At 39.4% G+C, this 15,963-nt stretch overlaps 1 protein-coding gene across 2 annotated transcripts in view; it reads left to right on the top strand.

The window, feature by feature from the left end:
• Nucleotides 1-15,963, top strand: part of nfatc3a (nuclear factor of activated T cells 3a) — a 62,522-nt gene that overhangs the window by 3,679 nt on the left and 42,880 nt on the right. Inside the window, exon 1 of one of the 2 annotated variants that reach the window (XM_019278881.2) lies at nucleotides 5,979-6,106. The exons of the other annotated variant lie outside the window; for it this stretch is intronic. Within the exon in view, the coding sequence (XP_019134426.2) occupies nucleotides 6,085-6,106 (22 nt within the window). The 5' untranslated portion in view covers nucleotides 5,979-6,084. Of the gene's footprint in view, nucleotides 1-5,978; nucleotides 6,107-15,963 lie in introns of those variants that run through there. 2 annotated transcript variants of the gene reach the window in all.

Below are 15,963 nucleotides of genomic sequence, written 5' to 3'. Positions count from 1 at the left end.
TATTTAACCAATTCTGCAGTTTTTTAATCAAAGTGTTGTCCAAAAAAATAAAAAATAAAACAACAGTGTTTTCTACATCTCTTCTAGCAGCTGCACCAAAAGTCACAATATGTTCCGATAATTAACTTTCTAAAAGTTTGCTATGTGGAACTGGTTGCTCATGGTTATGACAAATCTCCTCTACTGAATGTTGGCTTCCTGTACACTCAGCTGTCAGTTACCCTGCTGCCTTTCAGCGTTTCTGCTCGCATATGTGAACATGATTAAAAATCTGGGTAATAGTGTGGTACAGTATAAAGCCCCGCCTCTAAGACTCTCAGTCTTTTTTGTTTTTGCTCTTCTTTGTCTGTTTGTTGGGTGTCTGTCTCTTAATTCTCTTGCTCTCTCTCTGGGTGTTTTCTTGTTGCTCAGGAAACAGTCACCTCTTGTGATGTGAGGTGAAATATTCCACTGTTCTATTCAGAGGCATTGGGCTCGCTTACTGTAAGGGTTTTCCCCTGATTATGTACAGTTCCAGCTGAATAGGAGACTCTGTGAATCAGCTTAAAAAGAAAGTGAGAGAGGTCATTTAAAATTCATTGAAAGAAATCTGGGAAAAGACAAAGAGTAGCTTTAAGATCAAGGACAAACACCTTTATTCATTGACAAACTGGGCAGCTTGAGTAACAATGATTATTAAAAGCTTCTTCTAGAAATACTTTTTCTTAATAAGGAAAATTACCAAATGAATTATTCATTTAGGCTGACTCTTGCCACATCTCAAAATACATTGATTTGGTGTAGTCCAGATCATCAACCAAACAGTTCTCAGCTGACACCACTGAAGCCAAAACTTGAATGAACAAAACGGTTGCCAAAGAATTCAGGTTTTGCCGCTCAGATAAAATTGGATACATAAGGCTTTATGTGTATGCGGCAGCTACTGAAGTACTGTGGGTTGGCAGCTGAGCGGACTCATAAATTGGTAAGCCAAAATTATTGGCCAATTTTAGATAGATGGTTGCTCCCTAATGGTTGGCCAAAAAGTAACGAAAGTAAAGAAAATACATAGATAAATGTAAGACACTTGGATACAATGCTGCCAGATTTGTGATTTTCAATCATAAAAGGTTACGCTTATATCTTCTCACTATTTTTTGATAATCAAAAATGGCTCTTTATCTGAAATATTTAAAAAAAAAAATGCTAATGATAAAGAAATAAGAAACATTCAAATAAAAATAAAAGCATCCATGGGCGTTGCTTAGCTCGGTAGAGCAGCCAGCCGCCCCATGTACAAAGGCGAAGTTTCGAATCTGAGTCTATACAAAAAAGCTTGAAAAAGGCCAAAAAAAGAGAAAAGATTCAAACGTGTTGAACTGGAGTAGAAATGAAACAGTATAAAAATGTCATGTAGTGATGAAAGTTTTCACGGTTATCACAGTATTGTTAAAAGGTGCTGAAATTGTTGAAAAAGTACTGAAAAGTTTTGTATTGAAACCTGAAAATAAAAAGATTAATAAAGCACTATGCATTTTCTGTTTATTTGCTGCATGGCCACACTGTAAACAAAGGAATAGCAAATATATTATTAATCGTATTATTATTGGTCTTATTGTTACATTATTATTATTACACACGATCTATCTTCTGCTGCATTTGAGTGCATATGCATGATTTACATAAGTACAAATGAGTCTTAAGAACTCTGATAGTCATTGAAATGAGCCCACTTATTGATAGAAAAACACTCTTTGTAGGAGTCTATTGTGTTTTTTCTCTTGAAAGACATTTACATCCAATTTAATGACAGCAGGTTTTAATGACGATTCTAAATGAACAAAATATGTAGGTTGGGTGATTATGCAACGTGTTGTTGTGTGCATACAGGAGCAGAGCAACACGTAGTATTTTTTTAAGCGTAGATAATACTGAAAGCTTCAATTTACATTGAGAAAGACAAACATTTTAACTGTTCCCACGTCCCCATGTCATGCACTGAGCTAAAAGTTCACTTATCATGCATTTATAAAGTAGTATGTGGCGGTCGTGATGATGACTAATAAGATTTGAAGTGTTCCCCCTTTTCACAGTCTCAGCGTGAGCATCTTTGATAAAGTTTCCCTCAGCACAGTTAAAAATGTATCAGACTTAGTCCTCTTAGAAGGCTGAAAAATCTCCAGAGCACTGTCACTACCTCCCACCAACAAAACGCTGTATGTTACACCTGTGTCTGTTAACTTTGGGTAATGCTGGACAATATTTAACGTACATTTTTCATGAGTAATCAAGCAAGCACAGTAATCAGACACAGTTTTTATTATAATTCAAATTTGATATGATAATAGTTTGCATTTTTTTATTATAGGGGTGTCATGATATCAATTCTAAATTGTAAATTGATCGAATATGAGATTTCAGTTTTGATCATTGAAATCAAAAGCAAGATCAGCAATAGCGAGAGCTTACGTGTAGCCTGCAGCTGTACTTTTCTTGACACCATGACTAGTTAGTTTCCGCCGGTATGCACACAACTCTCCTGTAAAAAATGCGGAAGGAGGAGGTGTCGTTTAGCTCAGTTGGCAGAGCAACCGGCCCATGTACAAAGGCTCAGTCCTTGCCGTGGCGGCCCAGGGTTCGAATCTGACCTGTGGCTCTTTCCTGCATGTCATTCCCCATCTCTCTCTCCCCACATTCCTGTCACATTTCAGCTGTCTCTATCAAAAAGGCCAAAAAAATGCAGAGGGACACTGTAGTAATGTTGCATGAACAGAGATTTTTTATTTCTCCTCTTTGGCAGTGAACACAACAAAGCCTTTCAGTTAACTATTGTGTTTATCTTAGCTATGTTACGGCTGACTGAGTGACTTAATTACCCCTTATAGCATACACGTTTCTGTGACCATGACATCATGCTGGCACCAGGAGACTCAACTCAAAACAAGCCTGCTAGTGTATAGTAAGTCACATATTAGGGTCCAGGTTACCCATAAGGCCACCCTTCTTAAAGGTCGGCTGGTGTCTTTGACCTAACTTATTATATCTCAAGTGAAATAAATTATTGTTATTACAGTTTACATAATTTAGTGTGACCTTAGTGTGGTGCGTTCCGCTAAAAATTTGGCAGTAACAACAATGGTATCACAATTGATACCATGTAACGTATCTTTTTAAAGATAAATGCAAACATGTAAATGGCAGGTGTTGATAGTATAACAATGGCATAGCTATCAATGCTGAAAAATAACAATAAAAAGTCAAATCAAATCATGAATTTGGAGAATTGTGACACCCCTACTACACTGTTAAAACTGGATATCAAATGTGTGGTTCAGATAAAGGTATTCACTGTTGACTTTTTCATAGCCACTTCTCAGCGCTTTTGACCCATTACTCTTTTCTAATGTTTGTATGTAACAGCATGGGTAAAGGCATTGTTTGATACTATGTGCTGGTTGTGCAAGACTTTTCCTGAAAACTGCTGTAAGACTCACTTAAAACAAATGCAACATTTAGTTAAAAATGATTAAAATGTTCGATTTTGATTCCTAAAACCTGACCTTTGCTGAAACCTAATTAACCCACACTAAGTTTTAGTCAGTAACTATGACTCAGTACTGGGGGGATTCAGTATTTTGTGGCACAAAGACGATCATACACATCAGACAGTGGAAAAGTCAAGTAAACAACAATTCGGCAGATTTTTCAGTCTTTTGGCCACAAACAGGGAATGTTTCCCAACTATACTTTTTTACATTTTTGTTTTTCTTCCCATTTGTCATGACATGAAGTAAAAGATCTAAGGCTTGGCTACTACTTGTTGCCTTAATTGGAATATTATTGTAAGCCAATCACAGTCAGAGTAAGACAGGTCATGACTTTGCCCTCCTAGGGAAAAACAACATATCTGTAATCCAATGTGAAATAGCCATAATTCAGTGCTTCAGTGTCTTCTTTTATGATTTCAAGCCCAAGGCATACCTGTGTCATAGTCATAGTGTTTAATCAGCATCTTGGCAAAGGAGAAGTTCTCCTTAACACAGGTTGTAACACATTTGTGAACAAAATCTGAGAGAATTTAGTATGTTTCCTGTGACAACAAGTAGGAGCTGATTCAAACTTACGAACTCCAGTCTCTCTTATTTTGCATGTGCCGTCTCAGTTCGAGTTCTTTAGAGCAAAGCTGCTTCTGTACATCTCCATTATTGTGTCTTCATTGACTTTGTTTTCATTCATGCCACCTCTAAATCAATAGGACATAACTGTCTCAAGTTTTTAGAGAGACCATTCCTTTAGTAGAAAATAATTCTAGTGAAAATAGTTTAAGCCATGCTGGTGACTTAAAATGTGCTTTTTCATTGCTTTGTGCACCAGGAACAAAATTGGATTGACCCAAATTCAATGCCGCAATTATTAAATGAAAACTTCAACAATTGTGACTGTCACTTCTGATGATAAGTGAGATAATTATTTAAGTAAATGTGGAATATCTTTGTAATTTGTTCTGTTAGTATGACAGAACAAGCAATTTGAAAATGTCAGTGAACCCTACGTCATGAACTGACGGCATCCCTCTACTTCCTTAGGGTACTTCACAATAAAACCCATAGAAAATGATTTCTGCTAAAATGTTTTTGTTATGTAAAGTAGTGGAATATGGTGTTATGTTTTCATTAATAGCATGTCAACATTGCTTAATCTTGTTTTGCTTGTTTTCTGCAGCACTCATGCTGGCTGAGCTCAGTGTTTATGCTTTTTGCCGTAGATTTACATCGGCAGGGAAAAACATGTGTAAAGAGTATATAACTCATGTTTTGAGTAACTTCATGTATAACAGGCATCGGTCCAGACGGTTTTCTCTTTGTAGTCATTGTGAAACAAACTGCACTGAATGTGTCCATAGTAGACAGCATGTGATGGTTTTCAGGCAGTGGCCTCTAACATGCATTCATCTATAGTATCAAACGAGTTAGGCTTGGTTGTACAAACTAATTATAGAACACTTCACAGTTTTTTGGATCTAATTTCATAAGTGAAAAATAGTGAAAATAGAAAAATCCATCTTACACAATGTTACAACGTGTATTTCGGCTTGAGTACCACTTACCCCATTTGTGATAGACTGTCTATTGTTAAGTGGCTGTGTGAGTGGTAGAAATAGGTATTGGTGAGTTAGGGTTATGCAGGTCACGAGCGGTGGCCTCATTGGGCATTAGAGGTGGTATGAGGCAGGGGGGCTGAAGTGCCCTTTATGGGTGGTGGAGTTGTAGATCCATAGCTGAGGTGTCTGGCTGTCTGCCCAGACATGCCATGTGGGGTTCAGATGGCAGGGTGGAATGAAAGGAGAGGGGGGCATACCGCTCTCTAGCTGCTGGTAAGGGGAACATGAAGAGGAGTTTTGTCCACTCGCTCTCCTTTTCTAGACCTTTCTTTTTCTCTTTTGGCATAAATCATATGCATCATTTGTGTCTTATTTTTGCTTATCTCACAAATTGAAAGAAGAATTGTGGTTTCTTGGTTGCTGCCGTAGCAGCAGATTGCTATAGACCTGCCACCAGGACGACTGAGGCTTCTTTCCTTTCTTACTGCTTTCTCAGGATGTGAAAGAGACCACCAGTGACATAAGAGAGCTTGATCTGGGCTAATGAAATCTCCAGATGCCAGCAGTCACCACAACCACTTAGTGACTAGCCAGGTTGGATTTTTTTTTTCTGTTAATGCGCTGTGACATTTCTTGTGTCTGTAGGACTGTCTTTGATATGAGAATATGTCAAAGCACATTATCATAATGAAATTATTAAACTGAAAGCAGCTAGTGGAGAAAGTAATTTCGCCCTTGTCTATGTTGTTGTCATTGCTCTGCCTCTGTGAACCAAGACCACGATCCTCTCAGTCGTGGGAAAGACTGAAAGACTGAAATTACATCGCTCTCATGGTGGACTATTTTGAGCTCCCAAAGAGAGTGGCAGAGGGCAGCAGGCGGCAGGTTCTAGTGACTCGTTTGTACTTAGTGCAGGAGAACCCCTCTCGTCCCAGCACGTCTGGAGCTTTCAACTTTTTACAGCTCAAGCGCTTTGCAATCTTAACGGGGAGAGGAGTGGAAGAATGCTGTGCGCTACATCACCAGGTGAGTGTGTCGGCACTCCCAACTCTAGCCAGGTGTGTCTTGTGTATAGTCTAGACTTTTATTTTTGAGGGGTGGGAGCCACCACTCAGACAAACAGCTGTCATTTAAATTCAAACTGTCCTGAAGTATGTCAGAAATATTATAAAACATTCCCTAACATAACAATAGAAAACCTTTTTTTTTTCATATATAGCATGTATAGATATTTTTAGGTTAAAAATTGTGTAACATAACATTCTTGTTAATATTGTTACATTGTGTACGCTACACTTGACTCTTTGCTAATGTGCGGTTAGCTTGGGAATTTTTCGTTTTATATTTTTTCCGAATATAGTATCACTTTAATTGTAAAGCTTGTGAAATATTATGTACAAAAATGGAAAAACACATAAAAGAAGAGAAGAATAAACAAAGCTTGGATCGTTTTTCAAGGTATAACAAGGACAGTGGAGTGTTTCATAGCCAGACAACCAATTGTCATAAACCTTGCACGTCTTATTGTTTCAGATGGAGAGTTTATGGACCTGCAGGTCCCAATATTTCAATGAAAATGTGAAAGACAGAGAGGTCAAATGTCAGACGGTCATGCATGAGGTCCACATGTGGGACTAGATCACCATGTGGGTGCCCCCTAACCCCACTGAACTGAAGGGGTCCCAACACCCAGTGTGATGAATGAGACGTTTGTTTCCTGGGGTGAGGCATGAGTAACTATGTGTGGCATCTGTCTAGTTTAAATTTAGTGTAACTGAAGCTACCGCTGGCTGCGCTGTATCAACATGTCAGAGGCTGCATTACACCAGAGAGAAAGCTGTTGAACTCCTGCATCTCGTTTCATTTTTTTCTTTCTCTCTTTGGTCCCCTTTTACTATGAGGCACGGCTTGCTACACAGGGATTAGGGTGGTTTGAACCGCATTTTATTTTCGGCTACCCCTCAAAGCCATATTTTAGTCAGGCTAATGCCCGGTATTGGCACCTCTACCCCATGCAGTTTTTCTTGTCCCACTCCCATTATATGTGTGACATATTCCAAAAGGAGTTATCAAGAAACAGTGGTCGTTGTGCTGCCTTTTACTGACAAAGAACAATGATCGGGAGGTTTTAGATTGGATAAATAAGGAAGAATTTCAAGAGGGTGATGGTACACATTCCAACAGGGGCCCATGTGTTTGAGTGGACCCTGCTACATGGGTCACAGTTGGAATGTGGACCATGTGGACTTTGACAGCTGGGCAAAAAGGGCATTACAAACCAATTGTGCATAGAGGTTTTAACAATATGAACCGCTGATCGCGTAATGCACGTCATGCTCAAAGGTGTAAACCATGAATTGTTTCTCTGTGGTAAATGCTAGTCATCTTGTTAAACATGTATGAACTTGTAGGGCTGTGAAAAAAGACATACAGGAAGGGGTTTCTGTACTTTAGGTGTAGTGTTTTTCTAGAAAAACCCCTTTCATTTATGCTTTTGGAGGGGAAATTGCCGTTTTTCTGATTTTCCTTGATTCCTGTTTTTTTTTTTCTAATGTTTTACATTGGAATAATTACAAGCCTGATAAAAAGTAACAGGGCTATCCACCAAGCAGAGCAGATGGGCCCTTTACTTGAGGACACTGCATTTCTTTTTATCACCTTGCCATATCCTCATAACACTACTGCACAAGCAACACAGAGGATGGGAAGTGGTTCTGCTGGTACAGTTGTTTAATTAATCTGTGTGAAGATGAGTCACAGACAGGAGGGTGGGTTGGTGGTTATTGACGTGGAGATTAAGAATCTGTACATAACCTTATTTTTACCTATTTTTATATCTTGCATTACTTTGTTGATTGCTGGATATTTCAGCAGCATCTATGATCTGTTATGAACTTGTTTGGAGGATATTGGTTGACACACTTGTGCATTTATCAGTGGTATGTATATACTGTAGCCACACTACGCTCTCCAGGACTCATAGTGTGTAAATGTCAACTCTCCGCTCTGTGTTTCTCTCTCACTGACTGTCTCTCTCTCGCTTTCTCTCACACATAGGCACACAAAAGCTCTGTTTGCCTGTCTCTCCCTCCCTCTCTCTTTCTCTCCCTCCCTCTCTCACTCTCTCTCTCCCCGGGTGATTTTTTTTAGGCACATGCACAGTCAGCCCTGACAGATTGTTTAAATGTCACCCCTGCTAGCAGTAGCCTCTGATGTTATCTGCTCTGGGTTATTGCAGGCCATCAGGCGGCTTGTGTTCACCTTGGAGGCCAATCTTCTAATGCACTGTAGCCACTGAAAACCAATACGAACCATCTGACGAGTTTTGTGTTTACATGTACACAAGAAACCTGGTTAGTGGGAGAAGGCAAATTAAGGAGGGAAATTGCACGTGGCCACTCAAACTTGCATGCAACTGGACTTGAGCTAAGGCTGGCATACTTAAAACGCAGTTATGGTATATGATACTGTGGCTAAGAGGACAGGCTCTTTTGTTTTTCTTAATTTATGTATGTGTCTAGATTTCAGAAATAAGGCTTGTGTTCAACTCTGGAAACTGTCTTGTATAGATTACTTGACGCAGTTCTAGTTGTGCTGCGACTTATGTTATTTTGGATACTGTGCATCTACAAGAGCTACAATAATCCGTGTCCTGGACTTTGTCATGCAAATGCATGAAGAACTGTAGAAATCCAATTAAGAAAGTTTTCTTTGGCGCATACAAACACACTCAGATCCAGTAAATGCACACCAGTAAATACAATATGCAAATACAACAGGATAGATTTAAACAGAAGGGCAAATAGGTTACTTTGCAATTTGGTTTTAATGTAAGTAAGCTTTAGATTTATGGTTTACTGCAACCATCCACCTTATGGAAAGCTGTGTAATCATCCGTGACATGGCTCTAGTCTGGCAATCCACAGGGCATTTCAAAACTGAGGAGAAAGATTGCAGTTGAGATTGTGGATTGTGCTTGCAATTAAATAGATTGTGATACTATTTTCTGGTTAGATCGCCCACCCCTACCTGACTTGGCTTGTATATATGTAAAAACAGAGTATAGAGTGTTTTTGTCCTTTGCGATGAATATCATTGAAAGGTTGACATTGTTGAGACTGGCTTCCTGTCTCTCCATCCACGCCCGTTGCCACAATATGTTTTTATATTTATATTTTATTTTATTCTCGAAGCCCATTTGGTGACCTCTGGACATGAACTCACTACTTCCAGGTTGAGAACCACTGCCTGAGTTTACCAGTTTTTGGTGAGGTACCCCAGGGGTCTACCTTGGGTTTGTTTGTTTTTATTGATGTGCTCGTTGTGGGGAATGTAATTCAAAGACACATCAATGAGTTTAATTTCTATTGACGTTTAGCTGTACGGCCAGAGAAAATCCTCTATGACCGACCTGTCCTGTGTTATCTGGTGAGAATTTTCTCCAGTACAGTAAGTTCAATTCAGGGATCCTGTTTGAATTACTAGTCCTGTTTCTAGATGAATTAGTTTTTTACTAAAGGTTTGCTCTTACAGGAAGTTTTTTGGCTGCATTTTTCAGTCATCATTTTCTTCTGTTTTTTACACATGTAATTAGAGTGATTATGTATTTGGCTCTATGAGCTGCCAAAACACAGATGACCTATATAATAATACTGTGCATGAATGCATCTTGTGTAGACGCTGACAGAGGAGCTACAATATGCACCTTTTACCACCCCTTATTTCCATGTTCTTTTGTACTGTGTGTAAAACACCTCTATAAATGCAATTTAAATAAATCTTCCTATTACTATGAATAAAATATCAGTATTAACTTTACCTAAGATCTTTTTTAGAGTACCAGATTAATGTACCCTAAAGGCAATTAGTATTGTGTTTGAAAGGGATCTTTGTGCGTTGGTGGGTATTTAGTTCAGGTGGCTACTTGGCACTCTATGTTTATCCCATAATGTTATCTCGGCATGAGATTGTTAATTAGGAGCTTAATTTAGCTGCCGGCATATGTTAACGTTGGCTTAGACTGCCATTGTTAAGCCTCTGCTGGCTGGTGAGTCTGCTGTGACGGCAGAAGAAAGCTTTTTGATGTTACCCTAACATAACATTACAGGATAAGACAATAACACGACCTCGCAGATGCCAGATTAACCTGAGACCCACACCTCAAGACTCTACTGTATATGTACCTCATAACGTTTTATAGACCCAGCCTGCCCTATTTTACCCTACATTTGTAGTTCTCTCTTGCACACTCTCACTGAATGTTATATGTACACAGACCCAACCACAGGGATCACCAGTAGGTTGGCACGCACCCAGTCAGTAAGGTTTAGAGCCACAGGTGTAGGCCAACTCTTACAATACGTGTTTGCACGTGCGTCACAGACTCTGTGTTTAGAAATGTAGGCAACCAGCCAGCTGCAGAGTTTTTGGAAAACCCAGAGACAAGGAATTACATTTGCCTTTGTGAGCTCTGCTGGGAATCACTGCAGATATCTTCAGTATAGCAACCCAAATGTTAAATAAAAGGTTTAATTGTTTAAAAAGTTTTTTTTTTTTAAGTCTTGCACTTTAAAATGATTTTTTAAAAACTGAAATGTAAACTAATATTATTATTATTGAATGCACGAATCATGGTATACACAGCAATTCCTACCCTATTGTTACCATACATAAAATTACCCCTAAGGAGTTCACATAATATAGTTCAGTATATATTGGCAGCTACCATGAGTGGAGGAATTGATTTTGCATCCTAACCAAAGCATAAGAAAAAATCCATGTCCAAGTGGATGAATACATTGAGTAAAAGTTTATCTTCTGTCAGAAGGACGACTAACAGATTAAACAAACAACATAACATGTTTAATAGGGATTGAGCATTTAGCTCTTGCAATAAAAATATCACATTTACTCTTTTTAAACATGTGATTGATTATTTATCTAAGATATGTCATTTATCCCATGAGTCCCTTTGGACATGGCGTGTTGGCACACTTTTGCTCTGGTCTGATGGTCAGCAGCTCTTGAGAAGAGTTGAAAGAGGAGCCTGGCCCTAACACAAAGCCTTCTGTACAGGGGATGTAAGTAGAGCCTGTTCTAATCAATCTGCTTGCCCACCACAAAGGGAACTCTGGCTAAGGTTACCTTCTAGCTCAAGCGCCACATGGTGTTGGGTCTAGAGGGTAACCTAAGACACTAATATGTGTTTGGGTGTACGCACATACACACACTCAAAGGTACACTCACATATGCATCTATACAGTATGTGCAGAAACACAGGAAGGCACAACCACAGGCAAAAAAGAACATACAGACATTCATACACCACCCACACCCTTATACTCATACACATACACATGCACACATACACACAAAGAGAGGTAGACAGAAAGACCGTGGGCGCACTAGCAGGAACCTGTGGCAGCAATGAGCTTGTCTTGTCATGTTCTCTGGGAGAGACAAATCCTTCTCTGCCTCAATAGTAAACTGGGCTTTCTCAGAATGTGGGCCTGTGTGTCACTGCCCGTCATAGGACCCTGACACACTTTGTGAGCAGTGAGAGTAGGCGGAGGGAGGAACAAAGTCTCTACGGATTATCCCCCATGCGAGAATCCCCAGGCGCTGTGACGGTCAGCCAGAGGCCTGTTGAGCTTTGTGTGAAGGAGCCAAAGTGGATGCCACCATCACCAGTGGGTCAGGCCGTTCCCTGTGGTTACCGTGAGAACACAACAGTCTTTGTGGCGTGTCACAAACATCCAACAATCAGCGCCTCCCAAACATCTCCCAGTGAGGCGGAGCTATTATTAGCTTAGGTACAGCAAAGCCTCTTAGAGATCTTTATTTAACCGGATTGGCTGTCTGATGTATGGACACTTGAGGAGTGTGTGGCCCACTGACAGTGAGCTTTCAGGAACAGCACAGGGGCTTTGCAACCAACGCCATTGATATAACAACAGTACCAACACTTGCTCCTCTCCTCTCCTCTCCTCTCCTCTCCTCTCCTCTGACCTCTTGTCCTAAGGTGACTGATGTTTGGCTTTGACTGGGGGGGTTTCCCACCACCCACCCCTTTCCTCACACTGGGTTTTAGGTAGCAGGCTAATCTTATCTCAGGGCAAGGAGAGGGCTGTGGGCCAGGTAACATGGTCATCCCCTGTCTGACCCTGATCTGTGCAACACCACTTACCTCTTTTTATCTGTTATGATTTGTAAAACTCTGCAAAAGCAGAAATGTAGATGGATTTTTTTTTTGTGGCATCTCATCTTTTCCTGTTTGTCCTTTGCCAAATTAGCATGGGGGGCCAAAGAGAAAAACAGAATATAAATAACATGGCAAATAAAACATGAACTTATAATATAATCCTAGTTAATAATAACTAATAATTTGAACTCAGTATGGTGAATGAATGTTATACCACTGACACTGTAGGAGAACTCAGCAGAGGGATTTCTAATCTGTTATCTGAGGAGACTGAGAAAGAGACAGTCCAGAGAGAAGTTAGCATCTCATTACTGTCACCAGGCCAACACAGAATCTAATACAAGTCCAAGACTCCCACAGCATAATATGTTTTCAAGATGTACATTTTTATATATTTATGCAAATGATCTTGCTATTACACACATAGCAGAAAAACACTAGCTTCGTATAATAAAAAAACGATTGTTATGTGACTGCGGGCTTGAAAGTTCAAAGCGCAGTATCGGAAATGTACTATCAATGGTCATGGGTCAACCTGCTACATTCGTTTTGACTGACTGCTGCTTTTTACAGTTGACAGTTTACCTGATCCAGCAAGTAAAGCTTTTCTTGTTTAGTTTTTCCTTTACACAGTAAGAGGTTCTAAAAAGACCACTGGCTGATGAGTAGTGTATAAGTTGTAAGACTTGTAAGCTTTTGTCGGCATGAGGTGCTTTGCTAGGCTTGAGGCCCTGCTTGAAGTTTAAATATATGCCGAAGCATATTTATTTGTTATACCAAAACTTGTAGAGCAAGTGTACTTTCATTTTTTTTTTATCTTTTTTTTTTTCATATTGAATTGTAATAAACATACTTTCCTGTTGTTTTCGCAACAAAATGCATCAACTAAGTCACACGAATTACATATTAAAGCGCAAGGCATATTTCACTGGAACTTTCATCAATTTGTGGCTGCAATTTGTGTGTAATTAGCACTTAATTTACTAAGGCAGCAGCTCATTACTCAATCAGCACCTGGGACTTTCCTGCCCTGCCCTGAATTATCTGAAACATGATGAAACTGATAAATTAAGTTTCATGTGAATTCCTGCTAAGTGAAGATCGGGAAGAAGTAGAACAAGAATAATAAATGGGGGCAAAAAAGTATATGTAGCACATTTCTCTGCTTGGTACATTAATACATTAAAACATTTAACCTGTAAACTCCTCATCAATCTCTGCCTGCCTACCCCGATCTCCCCATAATCCCCAATTCTTTTCAATAAAATGCTGTTTCAGTGACATCCTCTTTTTTCTTTAAGTATGTTCCATGTATCAGTATTATATGTGTAGTAGAACTGACATACTGTATATATACTTATACTATATATACTTTCTTGTGCCTCTGTCTTAATATCTGTCTTCCACTGGATAGTGTGGGGTTACTATCTCTCATCGCTCATCTCGCTTCCTCCCTCATCTTTCAATCTTTTTTTTTTCTTTTTTTTTAGTGAACCGTGCTAATTAATCCTGTGGCAGATGTGATGGTTTGCCCGTCTCATCCATTTAGAAAAGCATCTCAGTGAGGACAACATGTGAACATGCATGGGTGAAGTGTTTTCAGCCACCTATGGATTATATCTAGAGTATATTTGGTATAATGCTTGATCTCTAGTGTGATGCTTATGGATGTTTATGTTTTGTGTTCTTACCTCACCCTCACCTCTTTTATAATGCCTCTCTAAATTAGTCTAGTATAATTACAAGCTCTTAGAAGGAATAATTATATAATACAATACAATGTGTGTAAATCATTCTCCTTCTTTGGAGACAATGTTTGTTTGTTTTCTTTTCATGTCAAAGGGGGGTCATGCTTAGTTGACAGAAAGGGAAAGGGGAGGATGACACGATGCAAAGGACCTTGGGTCATAATTTTAACCCAAGCTGTGTAAAGGCTACACATGGTATGCGCTTTACCCAGTGAAATACCAGGGGATCCTGGAGAAAATTGTTTTGATTTTCTTTTCCTGTTTATTTATTAGTTTATAGAGGAAAAATGAAGGACTCTCTGGGGATGGATTTGCTCTGTCATCATTATGGCAGATAGGGAACATTTTGCAGCCGAGATAAAACAACAAAAACCACAATGGAAAAAAAAACCTGTGTCACTATAAAACTCTAGGCGTTGTTTCTGTTTCCTGTGAGCGTGGTATCATGCACAGTGCAGTGTAGTTGATGGGAAAGGGAGAATGCTTTGGCTGTGGTTTGGTATGCTCCTCTCATTTTTTTTTCTTCCTCTGTTCTTTCTTTTGTTATTTCCCAATTCAGACTGTCATTGAGCGAGAGGATACAGTTTTTTTCTTTTCTTTTCCTCACAGCCTCTTTCTCTTCCTCTCAACCGTGTTGTCCTTCTCTTGCTCCCTGTCAGTCACTCAGATGCTGTCGTCAGAGGATCCACTGCTGGGTCTTGTGACAAGCAGGCAGGGCCAGTGCGAAACCGAGCAGCTATAAATAAAGAGCTTGCTGCTCATGCCTCCATTGCTGTTGTTGGATAGAGAGGATGGGAGGACAGAAACCAAAAACCTTTCTATTTACGAACTTGTCTAATTTGACAAAGCTGTCATATTTAGTGGTCTGTTAAAGTCAGGAAACAATATGAGAACTTAAATTAACCAAATGCCTGTGCTTGATAAAAGTTAAGTTAGATATTTATTGAGTTTTAAAGGTACCCAACATGTCTCTTATTTTTAGGCAGGTAGGCATATATAAGCAATACAGTGAAGTGTTGTGTAATAATTTCACAAGATTATGTTGCACTATGGTTTTAGCCAAGCTAGGTGTTTTATGAATGCTCATTGGCTTAGCCCTGGTCATTTTGCAATTTTCTAAGGGGTATTAATTTTCTCTTCTTTCACGGTAACACAGAAGTTGTATGCACCATAGCTTAAAAAGCCAAAAATAGGAAAGTGACAGGGAGACTGATGTTACATGATGCATTATTTTACTTGTATGTTAGATACTATTTATAATAACAAGGCATGTGTTTTGTGTAAAGTTCAGTTATGTTTAGATTAGTAGTACTGTACTACTACTACTGTACCAAAGTAAAGTAAACATACTTAATGCATGACACAGTTTGTGAAAATTCAGATGCTTTTGAAAAATTCTCAATTCTAATATGAAAATGTCTCTGCGTGTGAAATTAACTTTTCTCATGTGAAACACTGGGAATGAGTGGTTACTCCCAATGGGAGCATCAGAGCATATCCAGTGAAGTTTATCAATAACCTCTAACAGAGTAGTGCCATTGCGGACAATGGGCTCTTGTCTATTTGTTTGTGTGCGGGTGTGTGTGTGTGTGTACTTACTGCCTGTGCCGGATGACCTTTGGTATAAATAGCCTGCCGGCACTAGCTGTGATGACAGCCGACAGCACGCACCGTTGTGTGAATTTGTTTCCTGAGTAGTGCTGTTCATCGGTTATCCCTCTTGGAACAATGCCTGTTACGCAGCAACACTCTGGCCTCTAATTTCCTGAAACTGGCCTCAAACGCAAACTCAGGGCGCAACCGCAAATGGATCTGTGACCATGTAATTTTATCGAATTTTGACAACCAGATGTTCAAGCCTAGTCTTGGTGTAATACAAGGCTACAGTAGGCTGAATACATCACTAGTTGCAGGAATGCAGAATCAGCAGTTTG

This window comes from Larimichthys crocea, chromosome VIII (genome assembly GCF_000972845.2).
Source record: "Larimichthys crocea isolate SSNF chromosome VIII, L_crocea_2.0, whole genome shotgun sequence".
NCBI lineage: Eukaryota > Metazoa > Chordata > Actinopteri > Sciaenidae > Larimichthys > Larimichthys crocea.
Note: the sequence above shows the minus strand (reverse complement) of the source record. Positions and strands in the feature narration are given on the sequence as shown.